Source organism: Brachionichthys hirsutus, chromosome 7, assembly GCF_040956055.1.
Source record: "Brachionichthys hirsutus isolate HB-005 chromosome 7, CSIRO-AGI_Bhir_v1, whole genome shotgun sequence".
NCBI classification, from domain to species: Eukaryota; Metazoa; Chordata; class Actinopteri; order Lophiiformes; family Brachionichthyidae; genus Brachionichthys; species Brachionichthys hirsutus.
In genome coordinates this window covers 1,573,172-1,599,876 of record NC_090903.1, presented here as the reverse complement: position 1 = coordinate 1,599,876, position 26,705 = coordinate 1,573,172, and the positions used below count along the sequence as shown (strand labels likewise).

The 26,705-nt window shown below is 45.7% G+C and overlaps 2 protein-coding genes across 2 annotated transcripts in view; one reads left to right on the top strand and one right to left on the bottom strand.

The window, feature by feature from the left end:
• Nucleotides 1–10,198: 10,198 nt before the first annotated feature.
• Nucleotides 10,199–20,397, bottom strand: kmo (kynurenine 3-monooxygenase). The gene is made up of 15 exons (XM_068741344.1): nucleotides 20,344–20,397; nucleotides 20,086–20,155; nucleotides 19,890–19,987; nucleotides 17,052–17,141; nucleotides 16,897–16,945; nucleotides 16,640–16,727; nucleotides 16,293–16,458; nucleotides 16,131–16,202; nucleotides 14,876–14,997; nucleotides 14,526–14,673; nucleotides 14,389–14,446; nucleotides 14,221–14,303; nucleotides 12,595–12,696; nucleotides 12,466–12,525; nucleotides 10,199–10,431 (listed from the first exon to the last, which is right to left on the bottom strand). Exons 1-15 carry the CDS (start codon nucleotides 20,395–20,397, stop codon nucleotides 10,285–10,287), a joined length of 1,407 nt encoding a protein of 468 aa, XP_068597445.1. The 3' UTR covers nucleotides 10,199–10,284.
• Nucleotides 20,398–21,427: 1,030 nt separating this feature from the next.
• The window catches only part of ide (insulin-degrading enzyme), a 30,085-nt gene continuing 24,807 nt past the window's right edge, over nucleotides 21,428–26,705 (top strand). The window contains exons 1-3 of the mRNA XM_068741512.1: nucleotides 21,428–21,726; nucleotides 24,904–25,086; nucleotides 25,570–25,777. Coding sequence (XP_068597613.1) covers nucleotides 24,927–25,086; nucleotides 25,570–25,777 — 368 coding nt within the window. The 5' untranslated portion in view covers nucleotides 21,428–21,726; nucleotides 24,904–24,926. The remainder of the gene's footprint in view (nucleotides 21,727–24,903; nucleotides 25,087–25,569; nucleotides 25,778–26,705) is intronic.

Below are 26,705 nucleotides of genomic sequence, written 5' to 3'. Positions count from 1 at the left end.
GGAGCTGCAGCTGGAACTGATCGTTCTTCAGTCCGACTCCTCCTCAAAGGATAAGTTCAAGTCTCTTAACCTGAATGACTTTTATGTCTCACTTAACGAAGCAACGTTTCCAAACCTCCGGAAGACGGCACAGAATATGCTGTTGTTTGGCTCGACCGTGTGTGAGCAGACGTCCAGCGTCATGATCAATAAATCCCGTTCTTTTAATGAAGTGCGCATTTATGCACAGCAGTGGAACAACAATGAGTGCAGCAGGAATGATTGAGATTTAGTATTTTGTGTTTTGATATGTTTTGAATGTTGAAAGTGATCATCTTTTTTCAATAAATGTTGGTTTATTTAAATTTACGCCTTCAAGTGAAATTGATTAAAAACAGATGCAATCACCAGGTTTGACAGATCAGTGTCTGTGCTATTTTAATCTATTTACATTTCTCCTCACACTGTTCTATTTTAATCTATTTACATTTCTCCTCACACTGTTGTTCTATTTTAATCTATTTACATTTCTCCTCACACTGTTGTTCTATTTTAATCTATTTACATTTCTCCTCACACTGTTGTGCTATTTTAATCTATTTACATTTCTCCTCACACTGTTGTGCCAAAATATGTGTAAATGCTGCATCTTGCATATTCATTGAGACAAACGTACTACCTGCATTAGGGCTATTTTGCACATTTGAAAGACGCAGTCCTTCGTACACACTGTTAGTAAAGCGGGTTGTACATTTATCTGTGTGTTTACTGTGCTATGAGGTTTGCACACGACACGCAGCGCTTTAGTATATCTGGGCCAAACACTCATCCAAAAGCTCCTGGCCCGGCCCCTCTGTCAAAATTTCAAACCCAATGTGGCCCGCACGTCAAAAAGTTTGCCCACCCCTGCCTTAACCTCTTCAGAGCAGAAACTACATCTCCTCCTAAGCATGTTGGCCTGCGCGTGCAGCACGAGCTGCTGTCTATATCATCATCATCATCATCATCACCTCGTCGGCATACATAAAATTAGTAATCAAGGCGTCACCAAAAATACATCCAGTATTAATGTTGTGTAGGAATTAAAGCAGGGGTTCTCAAATAGTGGGGCGCGACCCCCCAAGGGGGCGCGTATAACCATCCAAGGAGCATGCTTTTCTTTTGCTGGTGTACAAGATTCAAGTGTAATTGCACTTCCACTACAGTAGGTGGCAGTGGCGTTTTGTAATGTTTCATTGTGATTGTGTTAAGTATAAGGATGTTAATCTGAGTAGATTTATAAGGGTAAGAACAGAAGAAGCTATTGTCAAATTCATAAATGCATTACTACAAAATTGGAAACAAGTGCTGAAAGAGACTAATACCAACAAACCATATGAAACATGCCTGACAATATTTCACTATAAATGATGAAAATTGTCCTTTGAAACAATGAGAAAGTAAATATATCGACAGGCTCTGGATGACAAAAGGACTTCAGAATGCTTGCAAAAAAATTCAATTCAATTCAATTCAGTTTTATTATTTATATAGCGCCTGATCACCACAGGAAGTCATCTCAAGGCACTTTACAGGATTAGCAGGGAAAGACCTGCAGGGAAACACAGAACCCAACTTGACCCACAAGAGCAAGAACTTTGAAGACGGAGGCAAGGAAAAACTTCCCTTTAACAGGCAGAAACCTTGGACAGAACCTAGGCTCATGGTGGACGGCCATCTGTCTGACCGGCTGGGTTGAGAGAGAGAGTGAGAGAGAGAGAGAGAGAGAGAGAATGGCAGGTTGGAGGCGAGTCAAAAACAAGGAGATGGGATAGGGAAGCGATAGCAAGAGGAGCAGGAGCAGACAAAAACAAGATGTATAAGACTGGAAATGCTAATGCTAGCGATATGGGCATCAGTGCTGAGGGACACAGGTCCAGGTTCTGCAGCACCACGGACAGAAGGACCTGAGGGAAGCATATACAGCGTGAACAGAATATGTCCAAGCACTGAACCCTGTGGAACTCCATATTTAACTTCAGTGTACGGAGAAGATTTATCATGAACATGTACAAACTGAAATCTATCAGATAAATATGATCTAAACCAGTTCAATGCAGATCCTCTAACACCAACAGATTGATTGTTCCAGCCTCTGTAACAGAATCTGATGATCTATTGTGTCAAAGGCTGCACTGAGATCTAATAAAATAAGCACGGAGACAAGTCCATTATCAGACGCTATTAAAGATCATTGGTGACTTTAACTAATGCTGTCTCTGTGCTATGATGAGTTCTGAAACACGACTGGAAAACCTCAAATAACTTATTGTCTTGTAAGAATTCACACAGCTGACTGGAAGCTGCTTTCTCTAGAAGCTTTGACAGGAATGGAAGGTTTGAAATTGGCCGATAGTTAGCCGAGACATCAGGATCCAATGTTGGTTTTTTGAGAAGCGGTTTAATGACTGCTGTTTTAAAAGACTTGGGTACATAGCCTGTGAGTAAAGATAGATTAATTATATTTAGCAAAGCAATACTAATTGAGGGGAAGACTTCTTTAAGTAGCTTAGTTGGGACCGGGTCTAAGAGACAAGTGCACAGTTTAGATGAGGCAACAGCCACACTTAGTTGCTGCAAGTTAATGGGGGTGAAGCTATCCAAGTAACTATCAAGAGTAACAGTCGTATCTCCACTTCCATGCCTCAGGGAGGGGTCAATGCCACACGAAGGCAGACGCTGATGAATGACGTCCCTAATAGATTTGATTTTGGTACTGAAGAAGTTTATGAAATCTTCAGACCTGTCGGAACAGAAGGGTCAACAGAGCTAGCGCTTTGTGTTAGCCTAGCTACGGTGTCAGAGAGAAACCTCGGATTAGATTTGTTCTCTTCTATTAGATTAGTGATATGCTGCTCTAGCTTTGTGTTAGCCTAGCTACTATCGTTCATAGTTACTATCGTTCAAAGTTACTATTATTCAAAGTTACTATCGTTCATAGTTACTATTGTTCAAAGTTACTATTGTTCAAAGTTACTATCGTTCATAGTTACTATAGTTCATAGTTACTATAGTTCATAGTTACTATTGTTCATTGTTACTATCGTTCATAGTTACTATCGTTCATAGTTACTATCGTTCATAGTTACTATCGTACATAATTACTATCGTTCATAGTTACTATCGTTCATAGTTACTATAGTTCATAGTTACTATAGTTCATAGTTACTATAGTTCATAGTTAATATCGTTCATAGTTACTATAGTTCATAGTTACTATAGTTCATAGTTACTATCGTTCATAGTTACTATAGTTCATAGTTACTATCATTCATAGTTACTATCATACATAATTACTATCGTTCATAGTTACTATAGTTCATAGTTACTATCGTTCATAGTTACTATAGTTCATAGTTACTATCGTTCATAGTTACTATCGTTCATAGTTACTATCGTTCATAGTTACTATCGTTCATAGTTGCTTTCGTTCATAGTTACTATCGTTCATAGTTACTATAGTTCATAGTTACTATCGTTCATAGTTACTATCGTTCATAGTTACTATCGTACATAATTACTATCGTTCATAGTTACTATCGTTCATAGTTACTATAGTTCATAGTTACTATAGTTCATAGTTACTATCGTTCATAGTTACTATAGTTCATAGTTACTATAGTTCATAGTTACTATCGTTCATAGTTACTATCGTTCATAGTTACTATAGTTCATAGTTACTATCGTTCATAGTTACTATAGTTACTATAGTTCATAGTTACTATCGTTTATAGTTACTATAGTTCATAGTTACTATCGTTCATAGTTACTATAGTTCATAGTTGCTATTGTTCATAGTTACTATAGTTCATAGTTACTATAGTTCATAGTTACTATCGTTCATAGTTACTATCGTTCATAGTTACTATCGTTCATAGTTACTATCGTACATAATTACTATCGTTCATCGTTACTATCGTTCATAGTTACTATAGTTCATAGTTACTATAGTTCATAGTTCCTATCGTTCATAGTTACTATAGTTCATAGTTACTATAGTTCATAGTTACTATCGTTCATAGTTACTATCGTTCATAGTTACTGTAGTTCATAGTTACTATCGTTCATAGTTACTATAGTTCATAGTTACTATAGTTCATAGTTACTATCGTTCATAGTTACTATAGTTCATAGTTACTATCGTTCATAGTTACTATAGTTCATAGTTACTATCATTCATAGTTACTATCATACATAATTACTATCGTTCATAGTTACTATAGTTCATAGTTACTATCGTTCATAGTTACTATAGTTCATAGTTACTATCGTTCATAGTTACTATCGTTCATAGTTACTATCGTTCATAGTTGCTATCGTTCATAGTTACTATCGTTCATAGTTACTATCGTTCATAGTTACTATAGTTCATAGTTGCTATCGTTCATAGTTACTATCGTTCATAGTTACTATCGTTCAAAGATCAACCGCTCCATCGGCGTCGAGGTGGCCGGACGGCCCCTCATGCTTGGCTGCATTTTGCTGACGCTGCATCTCTACGGTCACTCTCCCATGATGCAACAGGAGAAGCGAGCGGCGCTCAGGACACGGGAACTTTCCGCTGGCGTGTGCAGCCTGAACGCTGACTGACGACAAACGTGATGGCGACTCAGTTCACCAACAACAAACAGCAGAGAGCCCCCCCCACGTCAAAATTATTCTGTTTGACCTTTACCCTCCTTCACTTTATCATGAACGACTGTGTGTGTGTGTGTGTGTGTAGGACCCGAGTGTGTTCGCAATGCAGGTCCAGGCCGAGCAGGGCGGGGCGGCAGGAAGGTAACCTTTTGTTTCCGTTATTATTTATTTGAACTTCCAGAGGGCCCCCATCCTACCAACGCTTCCAGCTGTTCGTAATGAGTCCTCCAGTCCTGCAGGGGGAGCCTCCTCCCCACTCCACCAGCCCCACCAGGAGCTCCTTCCACCGGGCTCCGTTCAGCCGGCCCTCAAGCCTCCGCTCCGGCCGGGACCACCAGTTCCATATCGAGTCCCAGTTCCCTCTACCAGGGCAGACCCCCCCAGCCGGACTCGCCCCCCAGATCTCCTCACAGGTAAGCACAAGTAATGTGGCCAATGAACATTAACAGTCACAACAGCCCTTTTCTTTTTTACATGTTACAACTCCCATTTTATGTTGACCTCTTAATGAGACACTTGGGCCTGCCTCCCAGACGTGATCAGATCTAGGCTCCCTCTAAGGGTAGCCTCCAGTGATGCTCGGAGATCTTTGGTCTTGGTTGTGGCCACAATGGAGAATCCTGATTCACACAGGTATGTGGTTGTGAATGGGAGAAGGAGTTTCACAGCCCTCAGTGCTAGACCGTACTCTTTGAGACCACAATCCAGAAGGAGCCTCGGTCCAGTTTGGCCCACAATTTGTCCTGATATTTAAAGAAATCAAAAGGCTGTCTGACGGCATCCTTTCATGTGAGTAAAAAGATTTGGTGCACCTTTTCTCATCGATAGGTGACACGCTTTACGTTAGGAGGACATCTTCAACGCTTGTCTTTGTTTCTTTGTTTCTGTTTTTCTTTTCTTTATACAGCAGCATTGTAGAGTTTGCACTGCTGTTTTAATACGCAGCAAGCAAGGAGTTGGTCCTAATCTGAGTCGTCAGACAGATGCTGGCCAAAGGTTGGGAGAGGGATGTTCAAAATCAAGGGTGGGATGCCAAGAAGTGGGCATGGAAGGTCAACAACAATTGAAGGTGCAAAGTTGATAGTTGGGGGTGTCAGATTGGAAGCTGAATTTGCAAGACCACTTGTTGAGGGTTTGTTCTCTTCAGGGCTGTCCTCACACACTCTCTTCTGCCTCGGCTCACATTCGTCTTCAGTTTCGTCTTCCCTGCTGCGCTTCGTGCCTCTTTTCTGAGGAAGATCTTCCAGGAGTGTAACAGCTTGGGGATCTTGAGGGGATTCATCTGGACCATCAGCAGCAAACTTGTCATGGTGAGGCTGCTGCTCAACAATTGAGGGTCCGAAGTTGATATTTAGGGGTGCCAGATTGGAAGCTGAATTTGCAAGACCACTTGTTGAGGGTTTGTTCTCTTCAGGGCCGTCCTCACACACTCTCTTCTGCCTCGGCTGACGTTCGTCTTCAGTTTCGTCTTCCCTGCTGCGCTTCGTGCCTCTTTTCTGAGGAAGATCTTCCAAGAGTCCGACAGCTTTGGGCTCCTGAGGGGAGTCGCCAGAAACAGCAGCAACAAGCTGGTCAAGAAAGCCATCAGTATTGTAAAGGAATGCGAAAGCTTGTGACTCGTTAGGGAAGAGATCAAGAAGTTCCTGCGGGAAGACTTCAAGAAGATCCGGAGGGAAGAGGTTATCATCTTCAGCGTCTTCTTCATCGACCATGGATTCAGGGCTGTCCTCACACACTCTCTTCTGCCTCGGCTCACATTCGTCTTCGGTTTCGTCTTCCCTGCTGCGCTTTGTGCCTCTTTTCTGAGGAAGATCTTCCAGGAGTGTAACAGCTTGGGGATCCTGAGGGGATTTATCTGGACCATCAGCAGCAAACTTGTCATGGTGAGGCTGCTGCTCAACAATTGAGGGTCCGAAGTTGATATTTAGGGGTGCCAGATTGGAAGCTGAATTTGCAAGACCACTTGTTGAGGGTTTGTTCTCTTCAGGGCTGTCCTCACACACTCTCTTCTGCCTCGGCTGACGTTCGTCTTCAGTTTCGTCTTCCCTGCTGCGCTTCGTGCCTCTTTTCTGAGGAAGATCTTCCAGGAGTCCAACAGCTTTGGGCTCCTGAGGGGAGTCGCCAGAAACAGCAGCAACAAGCTGGTCAAGAAAGCCATCAGTATTGTAAAGGAATGTGAAAGCTTGTGACTCGTTAGGGAAGAGATCAAGAAGTTCCTGCGGGAAGACTTCAAGAAGATCCGGAGGGAAGAGGTTATCATCTTCAGCCTCTTCTTCATTGATCATGGATTCAAATCCTTCCTCTGTGCTTTCAAAAGGATTGTTAAAAACTTCTATGTCTGCATCATAACTTCCCTCATCAATGTAGAAAAGCTCGTCTAATTGTGGAGGGTCTTGAACAGGAAGCATAGGGAGCATGCCTGGAGGGACAAAAAAAAAAGCAGATGTATTTATTAACAAAAAAATAGGAAATATTTAGGATTAACTAAGCATCAATATGAATGCGCATCGTGAAAATGTGCATATAATGTGCATATCACTAAGCAACTGACACAAAAGTCATCTTCTATATAGTTCCTCTGCCCCTGTATTTTGGTGGATATTATTGGATGCGACCTTCGTGTGTAACTTGAATGATACCCGTTATTTACTTAATACTTCTCACAGTATTGAGAGAAATGTCATTGTAAAGATAAAATGGGAGGCTAGTGTTCAAACACAAAACCGACATATCCTACTGCTTCAGTGGTCGCTAATCAAGAGAAGTCGTTGCCATTTCCTCTCGAAAGAGGCACTCGCCAAGGATGTACCCTAACGCCGTTGTTATTTGCACTTGCCCTGGAGCCATTAGCGATTAGCGTAGCAGAAAAACAATTCAATCAGACCTATCTCTATTGGAATACACCATAAGATATCACTCTATGCGTTGCAATTTTTGTGTGTGACCCTGAGCAGTCTGTCCCACATTTACTGGAAAGTAGTCAACTCTTTCGGGGCTGTATCCGGATATACTATAAACTGGCAGAAGAGTGAACTCGTAGCATTTGGAGCTGATGTGGATCCTGTTTTTATAGATTCCACTCAATTGAAAATGTCAAACACTGTTAAATATTTAGGAATAAAAATCACAAAAAATTCTAAATTGCTTTTTCAAGATAATTTAAAGGAAAGACGAGATGCTTTGGGGGAAAAAAGTCGATAAATGGAGAACTAGTTAGTGTTGATTTTACAGACGTAATGAGAAATGAACAGAAGGCCTTTTAATTTCAGAATAAAAATGTCTCACCTTCTTGAACATTGACAAAATGCTGTTCGTCTATTGGCTGCAGCCATTCCTTGTCTTCGCATGGTATGTTGGGGCTCATTTTACTTGCTGATAAAGAAGGATCCCAAACCAAAAGCAACAGCTCTCTGTGCTCAGCGGTGTTGTAAATATACCCTTGAACGAGCACCATCAAAACTTTTTACTTTGATCACTATTTAACACCACAAATGCTTTGAACTCTCCCAACAGCTTTGAAATGTGAAAAAGAAGTTGTGATTGGTGGATTGTTGTTATGACAAATTTATTAGCACCCATTTCCTTCTAAATTACAAGGGATTATTCAATTTTTCTGCTTCTTCCTCTTTACTCCTCCTTTCTTCTTGGTTTCACCGAAGGATTTGGTGATTCACTGGGTCTGGGTGATTCACGCATGTACACATTCTTATCTGCTAATAAAACCAGCAGGGGGAGCTGTTTCTCTGAGAATCGAGGACGCAGCTAGCAGCAGCCACTCTCCCTTGCTAGGAGAGTCGATGGCACAGCTAGAGAGCAGCTCCATACTCCCTTGCTGAAAGAAAGAATACTAGTCTCGTTTCTTACCACAAGTAAAGTAAATGGTAGTGGTGTTGAATCTTTGAGGCTTGGTTGTGATTTTATCTCTTTTACAGTGTCACAAACCTGACATTAGTTGGTCCTTCAAGCCAGAGCCAATACACCAGTGTGCCGGTGGGCTGACGCCAGAAACAAGACACTTTTTTCAACTGGGCCGATCCTCCCGAGCCCGTCCCCGGACACAGGCTGACGGGATTCGAACCAGAACAGACCAGCCCAAAGGCAAGAAACACCTTTTTTCCTCGAGAAGGCTGGTAGCGGTCGACATCAGCCCTAGCCGCAGGCTCCAAAGTCACTTGGAGGCCGAAACAAGCGGATGAGGAGTTTTCCATCACGCAGAAACGGTGACGTTTCTAAACTAGCAGATAGGGATCAACAGGAGTCCTATCGCGCAGAAACGGTGAGCAGACGTTTCTAAACCAGTAAAGGCCTACTAATAATAAAAGGGTAATACTAATATGACAATAAAGTACAGATCTGATTGTTGGTGTTAAAGTCTAGACTTAAAACTGTGTGCACGTGTCTGCGAATAAATGTTTTATGTGGATGAACGGAATGAGTCAAAGTTGTAACAGTAAAACAGCCTGAGACCTCGTGGGATCGCTGCACGGCTGGACGGTCTGGAACCTCACGGTGTCAACGCAAGACCGTCACTGGGGAAGACTCTGAACTCATTCATGAAGGTTAGTGGTGACCAGCCTGGGGGGAATAAAACTATATGCAACTCTGTGTTAGGACGCCGAGCGAGAAGCCGGAGCAAACAAAGGTTTGCTCTAGAAGATTGCATCTCGGGAGTTGCACTTCTCCCCATTGGGGGGATTCTCTCTGAGTTAAGTCACGTGTTGAGTTCTATATAGCAAGAAGTGTATTTAAGATAGAATAAATAAACGCTGAAGAATAAATAACCTTTGAAACAAAATAGTAAACAAAAGATCGAAACCAAAATTAGAAAAGAGGGATTTACCCATCTGCACCTCCACTCGGGAGGGACATAAATAAAAAAGTATCGCCCCACCGTTGTTGTCCGCCCAAGTAACCAAAGTCAAACCTAGAGAGGTGTTTAGACAAATAACCAACTAGAAAGACAATCAGAGATTGCAGACCCCGCCTCCAAAAGACTATTCGATCTTGTGAGACAGTAAACAGGGCTTCCGGATCAGAGGGGCCAAACCTGCTCTAGCTTGCTGCTCCGGAACGTACTACAAGACTCCTTCTGGACTCTTTTTCCCATCATGCCATTCGTGTCCCTCCCTCTTAAAGTGACAGTTTACAGCACAGGCACAATTCCAGATGTAAAAATAATTCTAGAATCTGGATCCAGATCCGGATCAACGCCATTCTCGGGGAGGACCGAGCCACGGACAGAACCTTGCTTGTGTAAAAATTTCAAGTCGATTGGGTTACTAGTTTTTGAGTTATGCGCTCGGACAGACAGACAAACAGACAAACAGACAAACAAACGCACCCAATCGCAATACCCTCGCCTCCCCTTCAGCGAGGGAAATGAAGCAAAAGCCTGATGAAGTTATTGATGACTTCAAAACACGACTTGAAAGAAGTGTTTAAACAGAACAGTGCCCTTTATGATGCTAATAATGAGGCCGGTCACCATCGAGAGGTTGTTCAATAACATTCGTAAGTTATCACAGTTTTCACAGGACTTTATTTAGTGGATCAAAGCACACTCATTGAAGTTCTGACCCTGCTTTGGAGGCTCCCTTCTTTTCACTGGTCCATTGATCGGAGATGTGCTCATGGCTTCCTGATTGCCATAAGCCTGTTCCACACGTTCTCAGTGGGGAGTCCGAGCCAGCTGGTACCGGGAGGGTTTCTAAGGAGGAAGGAGAACGCTCCCAAAGCAGCTCCTGCAGCACTGACCAGCAGGACACAGTTTATCACCTGTGAAAACCAGCACAAGACGTTCACCTCAGGCTGTCCGTTAGGTCCATTTAGAGGGGCGGCAGACACCCTGCCATGAGTTATAGGACGTCACTGTTAACAAAAGGGCTCCACGGTTTCTGGGACACATCTGACATGTCTCCCTTTGGAATTTCTTGATGAGATGAATCACGCACTATATTGATTAGAACTGATGAGGAATTTCAGATTCAGTTTTCTTTTCATTTCATTTTTCTATAGCACCAGATCATAATAGAACTGTACAGGTAAATGTAATGTTTAATGCCTTGGGCTTTTTCCTACAGTACATAGAGCAGTATAGTCAATACCTCATTATAGTCCAAACCCCAGGACAATCAGTCCATCCAGAAACAGACCTGGATGTCCCAGTACAACCAGTCCATCCAGAAATGGACCCGGATGTCCCAGTACAACCAGGATAACCAGTCCATCCAGAAACAGACCCGGATGTCCCAGGACAACCAGTCCATCCAGAAACGGACCCGAATGTCCCAGTACAGCCAGTCCATCCAGAAACAGACCCGGATGTCCCAGTACAACCAGTCCATCCAGAAACTGACCCGGATGTCCCAGTACAGCCAGTCCATCCAGAAACAGACCCGAATGTCCCGGTACAATCAGTCCATCCAGAAACGGACCCGGATGTCCCAGTACAGCCAGTCCATCCAGAAACTGACCCGGATGTCCCGGTACAATCAGTCCATCCAGAAACGGACCCGGATGTCCCAGTACAGCCAGTCCATCCAGAAACTGACCCGGATGTCCCAGTACAGCCAGTCCATCCAGAAACAGACCCGAATGGCCCGGTACAATCAGTCCATCCAGAAACGGACCCGGATGTCCCAGTACAGCTAGTCCATCCAGAAACAGACCCGAATGTCCCGGTACAATCAGTCCATCCAGAAATGGACCCGGATGTCCCAGTACAACCAGTCCATCCAGAAATGGACCCGGATGTCCCAGTACAGCCAGTCCATCCAGAAACAGACCCGCATGTCCCGGTACAACCAGTCCATCCAGAAACAGACCCGAATGGCCCGGTACAATCAGTCCATCCAGAAACGGACCCGGATGTCCCAGTACAGCTAGTCCATCCAGAAACAGACCCGAATGTCCCGGTACAATCAGTCCATCCAGAAATGGACCCGGATGTCCCAGTACAACCAGTCCATCCAGAAATGGACCCGGATGTCCCAGTACAGCCAGTCCATCCAGAAACAGACCCGCATGTCCCGGTACAACCAGTCCATCCAGAAACAGACCCGAATGTCCCAGTACAATCAGTCCATCCAGAAATGGACCCGGATGTCCCAGTACAGCCAGTCCATCCAGAAACTGACCCGGATGTCCCAGTACAGCCAGTCCATCCAGAAACGGACCCGGATGTCCCAGTACAGCCAGTCCATCCAGAAACTGACCCGGATGTCCCAGTACAGCCAGTCCATCCAGAAACAGACCCGAATGGCCCGGTACAATCAGTCCATCCAGAAACGGACCCGGATGTCCCAGTACAGCTAGTCCATCCAGAAACAGACCCGAATGTCCCGGTACAATCAGTCCATCCAGAAATGGACCCGGATGTCCCAGTACAACCAGTCCATCCAGAAACAGACCCGAATGTCCCAGTACAATCAGTCCATCCAGAAATGGACCCGGATGTCCCGGTACAACCAGTCCATCCAGAAACGGACCCGGATGTCCCAGTACAGCCAGTCCATCCAGAAACAGACCCGGATGTCCCAGTACAGCCAGTCCATCCAGAAACAGACCCGGATGTCCCGGTACAACCAGTCCATCCAGAAACAGACCCAAATGTCCCAGTACAATCAGTCCATCCAGAAATGGACCCGGATGTCCCGGTACAACCAGTCCATCCAGAAATGGACCCGGATGTCCCAGTACAATCAGTCCATCCAGAAATGGACCCGGATGTCCCGGTACAACCAGTCCATCCAGAAAGACCCGGATGTCCTCTCCAGCTGACCCCTCTTTGCGTTTGTAAAGGAGGCTTACTTTGTTTTGCCAGCGCCAGCGCTCCACAGCCCGGTGGTACCGTGTCCTGGTGAACGTGACCTGGACACAGTGAAGGAAGACGTGAAGCAGGCGCGGTTGATGAAGCGGTGCGGCAGAGGCGGAGCCTACCATCGTGTAAAGTGGAATCACCGTCGTTGGCATGAGGAAGTGCAGGAAGTTATCGAGCCGTTTCCTGAAGAGAAACCATCTGGAGTTGACATGAGCCCTCATCTGCAACACAAAAGCACCGAGGTCGACGTCTGTCCCGGGACGCTTCCCAGCCACGCCACGGGGTGAAAGCTCACCCAGGCCACAGAGTGTGTGACAGAGTACTGAGAGTAACAACAGACAGGAATACCTCGACATACGAGTGCTTCGAGATAAGAGCAAACCTGCACGCAATATTTAGCTTTGAGATACGAGCAACTTCCAGATGGTGGCGCTAGACGGTCGAGACAGCCTTGCTCCTTCAGTGGTTCTGGCTGTACCTGTGAGTATTCCTGATCAGCGAAGGGTCCAAAGAAAGCGAGTGGTGAGGAGAATAGACGATGATGACGATGGAGATGAAGCATGAAACGATCCGTCAACGTGACCGTGGTGTCCGTAAGTAATGGGACACGCCAGTACAAGCAGAGTACATCGACGTGTACAATCCTCAAAGAGAAGGATGCTATCAAGAACACGAAGCCTTCCAGAGGCAGAACTACTATGTCTAAGTTTATGTACGAGTACCTGTAAGGTACAATTACTGCTTAAAGTATTACGTACAGCCCAGCCCCCCCCCCTCCACCACACGCACAGCTGTTAGCGCTATCCTCTGTCTCGAAGGTAAAACTCATCATAAAACCACATTGTATATTACAGTAATACTCATTTATTATATCATTGTGTATCTATGTAACAATTAAAAACGTTCTTTCCGTTGATTCAATTGTTTTCACTTATTTTATATGGGAAACATTGATTTGAGTTACGAGCTCGGTCCAGGAACGGATTCTACTCGTATGTCAAGGTATTCCTGTACTTTCATGTACCTTTTGCGCTCTCAAGGTATTCCTGTACCTCCATGTACCTTTTACGCTGTCAAGGTATTCCTGTACTTCAGTGTACCTTTTACGCTTTTACATCCACCAGTAGGCAGTGAAGAGTCAAAAGGCTGAACAAAAAGGATCATTTACGGACTCATCCAAAGCAGAGGCATGGAGCTACTCGGCCGTTGACTATGAGGTAAACTATGACCTTTTTAAAATACTTTCTGTCCTCACTTTTAACTCTTTGAGTGCCATTCACGTCTAAAGACGTTTTTTATGACCCTAACATTCTCTGCCAACCCTGACATTGAAATCAATAACTCCGGAATGAAACATGGTAGGCACACACCCTTTCTTCCTGATGAAAGAAGAGACCTACGTCTTTCATTTGGTACCTTCGCCGTGTGCATTGTAATAGGATATAATATTCTGTGGGGCTTGGAAAATCAGGAAAAATGTGCACAAAACTGGGGCACACAGCATATAGCTGAGCTGGAAATGTCTGGCACTCAATGAGTTAATTGTGTCTGCGTCATGTTTTACACGATTGCCGTGTCGTTCTGGATTGCCCGTATTACCCTCACCCAAGATCTGGTGGCACCGATCTCTCTGACAACACGCGGGTTGTGAACGCAGCACGCCAGCGTCTCCGTCCGGTTACACTCATGAGGACACACGTTCCTATCAGACTGAGGAGCATCGCCAAACCGTTAGCAGTCATTACCTCCACATAGTTGTACATCGCCAGGTCTGCGATTGCGTGGCCATCTGGGACTCTCACCGCGGTGTACTCCGGCAGGACGGCACCTGCGGGGACAAGATGCCTCTTGTGAATTGACTTTGTGCTCCCCTGGGGGGGGGGGGGGGGGGTTGTTCATCGAAAGGCACTTACTGAAATCCTCATGGAGCTGCTCCATTAGTTCATCAAACACAATGCAGTCCTCAAAGCCCTGTGAAACAGCAGGAGGAATGAGTCCCCCTCCCCTTGGCGCTGCGCAGCCTCGGCTCCCCCTGTCTAGTCCAACTCACTGCGTTCATGCCCTGGCCGTAGAACGGCACCACAGCATGGGCTGCATCACCCATCATCACACACTTGTCACCCATGTGGTACTGGCTGCACTTGACGGACACCATGGGCTGCCCGGGCAGGAGGAAGAAGTCCCTCCTGAGAGCGTCGCTGTCAGGCACAGGTGGAAACAACATGATTACAGCTCTTTAAAATAATGAACTGCTTTTGTTCACTGTAAAACCGAGTCACATCCGATGCCAGAAAGCTGGAGGAAACACGCACCGCAAAAAGCAAGTCTACAGTCTCAAGCCTCACAGGCCAGGCGGGCCTCATCGCGTCAGGGACAGAGAAGACAAAGGAAGTCACTAACGCTCCGATGAGAGGGACAGCATCTGAGAAGTACTTCTGGAAAAACTGCATGGCGTCATCTTCTGTGGTGATCTTGTCAAATTCCTCAAAAGGCATGAATAGGGTGCAGGTGAACGTCTTGTCCTGGGGCGGGAAACAAGCCACAGGGTCAGCGCTGATGTTCTACGATATCTGTTCAATGCAAATGCAACGATCCAACGACACCCAGTGAAAGCGCAGCGACCCAGGTCAGCCCAGGTCAACCCAGTCAGCCCAGGTCAGCCGGCACGACCACAAACACCACATCAGCCCAGAGGACCGCTCTGCAGGGCCTTGTTACCAACGGGGCCGAGCGGGGCTGGGCGGGGCAACGTTCAGTCGCCAGGAGGCAGCGGGGCTGGGCGGGGCAACGTTCAGTCGCTAGGAGGTAGCGGGGCTGGGCGGGGCAACGTTCAGTCGCTAGGAGGCAGCGGGGCTGGGCGGGGCAACGTTCAGTCGCCAGGAGGCAGCGGGGCTGGGCGGGGCAACGTTCAGTCGCTAGGAGGCAGCGGGGCTGGGCGGGGCAACGTTCAGTCGCTAGGAGGTAGCGGGGCTGGGCGGAGCAACGTTCAGTCGCTAGGAGGTAGCGGGGCTGAGCGGAGCAACGTTCAGTCGCTAGGAGGTAGCGGGGCTGGGCGGAGCAACGTTCAGTCGCTAGGAGGTAGCGGGGCTGGGCGGAGCAACGTTCAGCCGCTAGGAGGCAGCGGGGCTGGGCGGGGCAACGTTCAGTCGCCAGGAGGCAGCGGGGCTGGGCGGGGCAACGTTCAGTCGCTAGGAGGTAGCGGGGCTGGGCGGGGCAACGTTCAGTCGCTAGGAGGCAGCGGGGCTGGGCGGGGCAACGTTCAGTCGCCAGGAGGCAGCGGGGCTGGGCGGGGCAACGTTCAGTCGCTAGGAGGCAGCGGGGCTGGGCGTGGCAACGTTCAGTCGCTAGGAGGCAGCGGGGCCGGGCGGAGCAACGTTCAGTCGCTAGGAGGCAGCGGGGCCGGGCGGAGCAACGTTCAGTCGCTAGGAGGCAGCGGGGCTGGGCGTGGCAACGTTCAGTCGCTAGGAGGCAGCGGGGCCGGGCGGAGCAACGTTCAGTCGCTAGGAGGCAGCGGGGCTGGGCGTGGCAACCTTCAGTCGCTAGGAGGTAGCGGGACCGAGGGGGGCTGGGCGTGGCAACGTAAGCAGGACTAAGTAATCCAAAAAGAGTCCCTTCCAGAATCCACACACACACACACACACACACACACACTCACCATGTTGGGCAGGGCAATCATCATGAATGTGTTACGCGGCCAGATATGGAGGAAGTTCGGCTCCATTGCAAACTGTGGACAGTAGAAACACACAAGCGTGTAACAGCAGCAGCAGCCTGCCGGCAGCGCCACCAGCAGGAGGGCAGCGAGGAGACGGCCCACCTCGCCTCTGACGGCTGGCATGGAGAGCTCCACGTAGCCGTGGGGGATGTAGGTCTGGCTGTAGGTGAAGCGGCTGCGACGCAGGAACTGCTTCCGAACGGCGGAGAAAGCTCCATCGCAACCAACAATCAGGTCCGCCCTGCTGTGCTCCTCGCCGCCATCCGACCTGGGGCAACATGGCATCGCTGATCAGTGCACTATTAGTGCAGTAGTGAAACGTTCACTCTGGGGGCAGGACCGCAAGAGCTGCAACCCCCAGTGGATGAGGTGAAACATAAAATACAGCTCAGCTGGCTAGCATGTCCGCGGCGGCAGGGGAGCGTAGACTGGACCTCGGGTCAGTCTACCTGGCGAAGGTCATGCGGCCTGTTTCAGGGCTCCAGTCCAGCAGCTTCCGGTCGAAGGTCATCGTCGTGTTCGGGTACGTCTCTGCTGCTGTGGAGTGGCACATCAAAGGAGACACTCTGACAGCAGTACTTCAGTGTGACTCTGCTCTCAGGAGAGGACTCATTTAGGACAGAGACTAGCTACGTGCTACACAGAACAGCTCAGCTGCTCTCATGCTGTTTACCTGTGTGACCAGAGAGGCCGCTAACGTCCTTACCTGTCAGCAGCTGCTTGTTCAGATTGGCCCGATCCACTGACAGGATGTACTGAGGAGGAGGACAGCGTGGCTCAGACTGCAGCCCCGCCCGTTGCTGGTCCCTACACACCCCGGTCCCTGCCGGACCCAGGGTTGTGCTGCGTTGGTCACCTTACCTGACCTTTCTTGCCATAAGGGATGGAGGCGCGCTTCCCACTCAAAGAATGGATCATTCTGGCATGCATGGGAATTCCCTCTGAAACAACCTAAGGAAAAAGGGTTCATGTCGGAGCGCTCATTCTAGAAATCAAACATTTATTACATATGTAGCAGTATCATTTAGTGTATATGTATTACACCTGTAGCAGTATCATTTATTACATATGTATTACACCTGTAGCAGTATCATTTAGTGTATATGTATTACACCTGTAGCAGTATCATTTATTACATATGTATTACACCTGTAGCAGTATCATTTATTACATATGTATTACACCTGTAGCAGTATCATTTAGTGTATATGTATTACACCTGTAGCAGTATCATTTATTACATATGTATTACACCTGTAGCAGTATCATTTATTACATATGTATTACACCTGTAGCAGTATCATTTATTACATATGTATTACACTTGTAGCAGTATCATTTATTACATATGTATTACACCTGTAGCAGTATCATTTATTACATATGTAGCAGTATCATTTAGTGTATATGTATTACACCTGTAGCAGTATCATTTATTACATATGTATTACACCTGTAGCAGTATCATTTATTACATATGTATTACACTTGTAGCAGTATCATTTATTACATATGTATTACACCTGTAGCAGTATTATTTAGTGTATATGTATTACAGCTGTAGCAGTATCATTTAGTGTATATGTATTACAGCTGTAGCAGTATCATTTAGTGTATATGTATTACAGCTGTAGCAGTATCATTTAGTGTATATGTATTACACCTGTAGCAGCATCATTTAGTGTATATGTATTACAGTTGTAGCAGTATCATTTAGTGTATATGTATTACAGTTGTAGCAGTATCATTTAGTGTATATGTATTACACCTGTAGCAGTATCATTTAGTGTATATGTATTACAGCTGTAGCAGTATCATTTATTACATATGTATTACACCTGTAGCAGTATCATTTATTACATATGTATTACACCTGTAGCAGTATCATTTATTACATATGTATTACACTTGTAGCAGTATCATTTATTACATATGTATTACACCTGTAGCAGTATCATTTAGTGTATATGTATTACAGCTGTAGCAGTATCATTTAGTGTATATGTATTACAGTTGTAGCAGTATCATTTAGTGTATATGTATTACACCTGTAGCAGCATCATTTAGTGTATATGTATTACAGCTGTAGCAGTATCATTTAGTGTATATGTATTACAGCTGTAGCAGTATCATTTAGTGTATATGTATTACACCTGTAGCAGTATCATTTAGTGTATATTTATTACACCTGTAGCAGTATCATTTAGTGTATATGTATTACAGCTGTAGCAGTATCATTTAGTGTATATGTATTACACCTGTAGCAGCATCATTTAGTGTATATGTATTACAGTTGTAGCAGTATCATTTAGTGTATATGTATTACACCTGTAGCAGTATCATTTAGTGTATATGTATTACAGCTGTAGCAGTATCATTTAGTGTATATGTATTACAGTTGTAGCAGTATCATTTAGTGTATATGTATTACACCTGTAGCAGCATCATTTAGTGTATATGTATTACAGCTGTAGCAGTATCATTTAGTGTATATGTATTACACCTGTAGCAGTATAATTTAGTGTATATGTATTACACCTGTAGCAGTATAATTTAGTGTATATGTATTACACCTGTAGCAGTATCATTTAGTGTATATGTATTACAGCTGTAGCAGTATCATTTAGTGTATATTTATTACACCTGTAGCAGTATCATTTAGTGTATATGTATTACAGTTGTAGCAGTATCATTTAGTGTATATTTATTACACCTGTAGCAGTATCATTTAGTGTATATGTATTACAGTTGTAGCAGTATCATTTAGTGTATATGTATTACACTTGTAGCAGTATCATTTAGTGTATATGTATTACAGCTGTAGCAGTATCATTTAGTGTATATGTATTACAGCTGTAGCAGTATCATTTAGTGTATATGTATTACACCTGTAGCAGTATCATTTAGTGTATATTTATTACACCTGTAGCAGTATCATTTAGTGTATATGTATTACAGCTGTAGCAGTATCATTTAGTGTATATGTATTACACCTGTAGCAGCATCATTTAGTGTATATGTATTACAGCTGTAGCAGTATCATTTAGTGTATATGTATTACACCTGTAGCAGTATAATTTAGTGTATATGTATTACACCTGTAGCAGTATAATTTAGTGTATATGTATTACACCTGTAGCAGTATCATTTAGTGTATATGTATTACAGCTGTAGCAGTATCATTTAGTGTATATTTATTACACCTGTAGCAGTATCATTTAGTGTATATGTATTACAGTTGTAGCAGTATCATTTAGTGTATATTTATTACACCTGTAGCAGTATCATTTAGTGTATATGTATTACAGTTGTAGCAGTATCATTTAGTGTATGTGTATTACACTTGTAGCAGTATCATTTAGTGTATATGTATTACACCTGTAGCAGTATCATTTAGTGTATATGTATTACAGCTGTAGCAGTATCATTTAGTGTATATGTATTACAGCTGTAGCAGTATCATTTAGTGTATATGTATTACACCTGTAGCAGTATTATTTAGTGTATATGTATTACAGCTGTAGCAGTATCATTTAGTGTATATGTATTACAGCTGTAGCAGTATCATTTAGTGTATATGTATTACAGCTGTAGCAGTATCATTTAGTGTATATGTATTACAGCTGTAGCAGTATCATTTAGTGTATATGTATTACAGCTGTAGCAGTATCATTTAGTGTATAACTACCACCCAGGTACCTTCCCCTCCATCCCAACATGCTGCAGCGCCTGCCGGGCGCGGTGAGACAAAGCCAGGTTGATGCTTCTCCCCTTCACCATTTTGGCTTTCCGGATATCTGAGCAAAGTGAGAGGCAGCGTTCCATCAATACTGTAAATGTAAATGTTCCTCCTCCGGTTGACCTGAGAGAGCTGCATTCAAATATTGGTAGCTACCTTCCCGAGCTTCAAACAGTTCCACATCAAACCCTCTTTTGGCAAAGAAGCAGGCATTCAGCGCTCCAACCTAAAGGGTGCACAAGACATGGCTGCTTTGTACCATCACCCACCAATACTAGAGTTCTACAAGACTCCCCTGTACTTAGCACATACTCATTAACCTTAGTGCAACTTTTACTGCAGTGCAAAACAAAGAAGGAGGAGTTACCAGGGAGGCAAAGGTTGAAAGGAATTGAAAGTTGTCTTTGTTCTTACCAAGCCCCCTCCGACCACGGCCACCACCTTGGTGCTGCTGGACGAGTCCTCCATGGGGCTGCCCGTCCTCGTCCTCGCTGCTCAGCTTAATGCGCTAACCGAACAACTAATACGAGACACCAGAGGACAAAGGGAGTGTCACGAATCCCAACGATGTCGTAACAGCCCGCTGCAGAACAAACACAGAAACTGGACTTTCTGCTGCAGAACAAACACAAAACACACGACTGCACAGTTTTGGCATCAACGCGGCTAAAATCAAACAGAGCTAAAGGACCGAAGAGACGCATTCGGTCCAGTACGAGTCCACGTGTACTCGGTGCTGGAGAGAGAGAGAGAGCGCAAAGTAGAATCACTGCTTTTAGCCCGGCAGAGCATAACTCTGTCCAGCCAAGTCAGGATCCGACTCAGGCCACGCCACGCCACGCCCACCTGACACTGATTGGTTGGGCATGATATTCATTATTCTCTCAGTTAGCTCCATCAGTAGCCCAGTCAGTCCCAATCAACACACAGCCCCGGGGCCACAAAATACTCCATGTTTTAATCTGGGTACACACACTCATACGCCTGAACCCGGGTCCACGCGGTGGAATGAAGACCGTGACCTCCGTCTGTCACACGATATCTCAAACAAAAGCTGTGGAATACGATTCAGACGCATGGGATTGATTCCCCCCTCAGAAATTTAAATTTGATTTCTCTTGTTTTCATTGTCTAACAGAGCTCACTCGCCATCTAGCGGCCGGAGGTCGACAATGCGCCGGATGTCCTTGTAGTTCGCAGCCCACGTTTCGCGGCCCGGCTAACGACAGACCTCCAGTCAGCGGCTCCGGTCTCCAACAACATTTTAGCTACAAGTTGTCAATCGAATGTCGTAAGTCTTGATGAAAAGGTGGAGTTATTTCTGTACCAGCCGCTTGGTTAGCTTCTTAGCCGGCACGGCCGGCCCTGAGAGCCGGTCTGTGGGCCTGAGCTAAGCTACACTGAATTTGCTAGCTCTCCTGCGTCGCTCTCTGACCGCCCCGCCGGAAGTGCTCTGACTCCGGGTCGGCACGCCGGAAGTGCTGCTCTGACTCCCGGGGCAGCTTCTGCTAGCGTAGCGCGGCGCTTCTGTTAGCTCGCCCTGCTCGGGCGGGTCTGTGCAGCCGGTCGTTTTCACGGCGCGGTGATTCCTGGCTTGATTATCGATGTATTGGAGGAACGATCACTATCAATGCGACCCGCCAGCGAACAGCGACGCCGTCCGCTTCCTGCCTTCGCCTTTGATTATGCTCACCTTTGAAGTGGACGTGACGTGGAGCGTTGCTGGAGCTCGTTGGACGGGGGCGCCCGCTGGAAGCTTCTCTGGGGGGTTTCTGACAGTGTCTGGAGTTTAAAAAGGTGAGAACTATTTTGCTGTTGCATTACTGCAATTTACTGAATGACGTAACGCGGCCATAATGATTACATGAGTCATCTACAAAGCATATGTATTAAGTGTTCCTTCATTTCATAGATTTTAAATTCAGACCTGAAATCAGACGCTTCTGATAAATCCTGTAAATCCTGTAATACACGATAATCCCAGAAAAGACGGAGGAGATTATTATTCGTGGCTCGTTTTGATACAAGAGCGACAAACGGTAGATTCTCCTACCGGCGATGATGACGAGACGAGAGGGTCCAGGCCGCGAGGACATCCGTCCAGACGGCGAGGACATCCGTCCAGACAGCGAGGACATCCGTCCGGACAGCGAGGACATCCGTCCAGACAGCAAAGACATCTGTCCAGTCGGCGAGGACATCTGTCCAGACGGCGAGGGCATCCGTCCGGTCGGCGAGGACATCCGTCCGGTCGGCGAGGACATCCGTCCAGACAGCGAGGACATCCGTCCAGACAGCGAGGACATCCGTCCAGAGAGCGAGGGCATCCGTCCGGTCGGCGAGGACATCCGTCCGGTCGGCGAGGACATCCGTCCGGTCGGCGAGGACATCGTACTTACTATGATTGTATAACACTAACCACTGCGCCACCCACATTTGTAACTACATTTTCCTGAACATGGGTCTTTGACTTTGACATTTTGCATTTTGGTGCTTCGCAGCCGTGAACTTTCACCACACAACTAATGACAGTGTTCTTTTTAGAAGTATTAATCCTGCTGAACAAGTTTCCTTCATGAAATTACATCATCAATTATCTAGGAATAATTGGCCTGAGAATTATGGGATGCCAAGCATGAACAAAACACCCTATAAAGTCTGAGCTCAACAACAAACAAAAAGCCTCACGCGGGGTTGCTTCTGAAAGACCCCCCCCCCCCCCCCAGTAACGCCTGGGGCTCGACTAATACCTGCGTGTTCATTGTTGTTCTGTTAGCTTGCTGTTCACAATGCTAACAAGCTAACGGTTGGAGTGTTAAATCGCTGAAGAAAAAGAGGTTGTTTCTGCTCATTGTCTCAGGATGCGGTGCTGAAATGTTCTGACTAACTTTCCCAGAGCAGCTGAGTAACGTTACTTTACCTGTCTCTCTGCTTCCTCTCAACGTTACTTTACCTGTCTCTCTGCTTCCTCTCAACGTTACTTTGCCTGTCTCTCTGCTTCCTCTCAACGTTACTTTGCCTGTCTGCTTCCTCTCAACGTTACTTTACCTGTCTCTCTGCCTCCTCTCAACGTTACTTTACCTGTCTCTCTGCTTCCTCTCAACGTTACTTTGCCTGTCTGCTTCCTCTCAACGTTACTTTACCTGTCTCTCTGCTTCCTCTCAACGTTACTTTGCCTGTCTCTCTGGCTCCTCTCAACGTTACTTTGCCTGTCTCTCTGCTTCCTCTCAACGTTATTTTACCTGTCTCTCTGCCTCCTCTCAACGTTACTTTACCTGTCTCCCTGCTTCCTCTCAACGTTACTTTACCTGTCTCTCTGCTTCCTCTCAACGTTACTTTGCCTGTCTCTCTGCCTCCTCTCAACGTTACTTTACCTGTCTCTCTGCCTCCTCTCAACGTTACTTTAACTGTCTCTGCCTCCTCTCAACGTTACTTTGCCTGTCTCTGCCTCCTCTCAACGTTGCTTTGCCTGTCTCTGCCTCCTCTCAACGTTACTTTGCCTGTCTCTCTGCCTCCTCAACGTTACTTTACCTGTCTCTCTGCCTCCTCTCAACGTTACTTTACCTGTCTCTCTGCTTCCTCTCAACGTTACTTTACCTGTCTCTCTGCTTCCTCTCAACGTTACTTTACCTGTCTCTGCCTCCTCTCAATGTTACTTTACCTGTCTCTCTGCTTCCTCTCAACGTTACTTTACCTGTCTCTCTGCTTCCGCTCAACGTTACTTTACCTGTCTCTCTGCTTCCTCTCACCGTTACTTTGCCTGTCTCTCTGGCTCCTCTCAACGTTACTTTACCTGTCTCTCTGCTTCCGCTCAACGTTACTTTACCTGTCTCTCTGCTTCCTCTCACCGTTACTTTGCCTGTCTCTCTGGCTCCTCTCAACGTTACTTTACCTGTCTCTCTGCCTCCTCTCAGCGTTACTTTACCTGTCTCTCTGGCTCCTCTCAACGTTACTTTACCTGTCTCTCTGCCTCCTCTCAACGTTACTTTAACTGTCTCTGCCTGCTCTCAACGTTACTTTGCCTGTCTCTGCCTCCTCTCAACGTTGCTTTACCTGTCTCTCTGCTTCCTCTCAACGTTACTTTACCTGTCTCTCTGCTTCCTGTTGACGCGCCGTGTGACATAGTTCCAGCGGTTCCTGTGAGCAGCGCAGAGTTTGGACGGTGCAGAGTGACATCGTTAACATGTCATTATGCAGATGAAGTCCTGATGGTTTTGAAACCAAACATTTCATTACTATATTATTATAATATTATATATTACCATATGTCATGCATGTCCTTTCATTTCCCATTATGTAACCCTGTTAATGAATCAAACATTCACATAATGTGTGTTTACAGATTTTTTAATGTGTATATATATATATAATCTACACTGCCATTCAAAAGTTTGGGGTCACTTAGAAATGTCCTTATTTTTGAAAGTAAAACAGTTTTTTTTCAATGATAACTTTAAACTACTCAGAAATACTCTCTCTACATTGCTAACGTGGTAAACGACTGTTCTAGCTGCAGATGTCTGGTTGCTGGTGCAACATCTACGTCGGTGTATCGAGGCCCATCTCCAGCAGCATCACTGCAGGGTTCTGATGCTACAATCTGTTTGCTCATTGCGTCAGAAGGCTGATGATGAACCCTGTAATCATGCTAGCAGAGCTGAACACAGTTTAGCTGCTTAGAGAAGTGTTGGAAAAGACCTGGGTGACCCCAAACCTTTGAACGGGAGTGTATATGTATGTATAAATATGTATACTGTATATGCACAATATATATTTGAACCACCATCATGTCCTCCTTTCTAACAATTCTGTCATTCTAAAGTAGCTTGATGACTTGGACATTTGCTGCAGCACCTACCCATTAGATATGCACACAGCACCAACGTTGCTCCTTACCCAAGATAATTGGCTATAGTGCATGAACTTCGTAGGACTAGCTCCTTGGCTAACTCCTTCGGATTCCTTCTGCTGCAGGCTGGTGCCGTCCTCGCCCCAGAATGACTGACCCGGCTGTGAAACGGGTGGTTAGTGACATAATTCGCTCTCCTGAAGACAAACGAGCTTACAGAGCCCTGGAGTTGACCAATGGCCTGAAGGCCATGCTCATCAGTGACCCAACAACGGACAAGTCCTCTGCCGCTTTGGATGTCCAGATAGGTGAAGGTCTTTTGTCACCAATGTTTTTTCAAGAAGCCTTGGCTCTGTCTCCATGCCTGGAGCCTGATCTCATAATCTTTAAAGGCACTTGGGAGAATATATGAACAATGCTTAGCTTTAATTTTACGGGTAGACGATGGAAATAATCCAAGTTTGAGTATATTTGTGGGTATCTTTTTCGTGCTGCAAAAAGTACTGTCAGTCAGGCAGTAATGACCTGCTCCAGAGAAGTTCGTGGTGTCAACACTGTTCGACAGCAAAACAAATCTAAACGGGGCTTCCCTTGGCTCCTCTCTCTGACTAAGCTGTTTCAGGAGGCGATAATAATGAATATTAGCCGTTAAATTTCCCCTATGACACCTAACCCTCTAAGTGGAGTGGGCAGTGAAATGAACGACATTCTATTGTGTTCCCTCTGTGATCTTCCATGTGTTGAGGGCTTTATCAGCTTGTTTTCTGTGGACTTGTATTTGAATTTCACAGGTTTTCTGTCAGACCCAGCAAACATCTCAGGCCTGGCTCACTTCTGTGAGCACATGCTGTTCCTGGGAACAAAGAAGTATCCCAAGGAGAACGAATACACCCAGTTCCTCAGCGAGCACGCAGGCAGCGCCAATGCCTTCACCACTGGAGAGCATACCAGGTTTTACTTTGATGTGGCTCATGAACATCTGCAAGGAGGCCTGGATAGGTGTGTAAGCGTTCATGTTTACTCCTGACTTTCCTTTTGCTCGGCTCCACCTGATGCTGCAGTCAGACTGAAGGCGCTTCAGCCGGACCTTCTGAGTCCCCGTCAGGTGTGATGTGTCATTCCTTTCACATCTGGCTGAGTGTGTGACGTAAGGTTCGACTCGGGATCGGCAACCTAAGGCATTTATGTTGGCACGCAGACAATATTAACTCTTTCAATGCCATTCACATCTATCTGAACGCAAACATTCACTGGCAACCCTGACTTTGAGTTCTGTCTTTCTTCAACCCCCGATAACTCCAGAACTAGAAATGGTAGGAACTAGGGCTGCACGATATGCCATAAAACCAGTACCGCAATATTTTTATGCTTCATCACGATACAAGATGTATATCTCGATATTCTGATTTCTCCTCTAAATCACTATATACATGTTAAATTCAACACGTTGACGCATAAAATGACTCGAGTATCGTGATTGAAGCAGACCCTTCTGTTGAATTAGAGATTCACAGTTTACAGTACTGGAGGAAATAGACTGTTCATCAGGGGGAAATGGGCAGTTCATTAAAATAACGTTAAATGCTGCTGTTCCAACAATTCTAATGATTGCTGCTTCAGTCAGCTGTGCAGCCAACTAGCGGTAGCAGGGAGGCGTCGGTGAATGATGAAGAATCGCGACTCATGAGTCAGTAATGTGATTCTCGAGTATTGAACTATTCGTTCATGACTCGCACAACACTAGCGGATGGCATTTCAGGTGGTGCTGCTACCTTTGGTGCTACGCTTTAGCAGCATATTCAGCAGATACTTTGTTCCACGTCTTCCTGACGGAACCCAACCACTGCCAGATGATAGAACCAGCGCTGTGTTTTTGGAGCCAAGTCCTCCGTCTCGCCTTAGTAACTCGTAAACTCGCCTGGGGCCG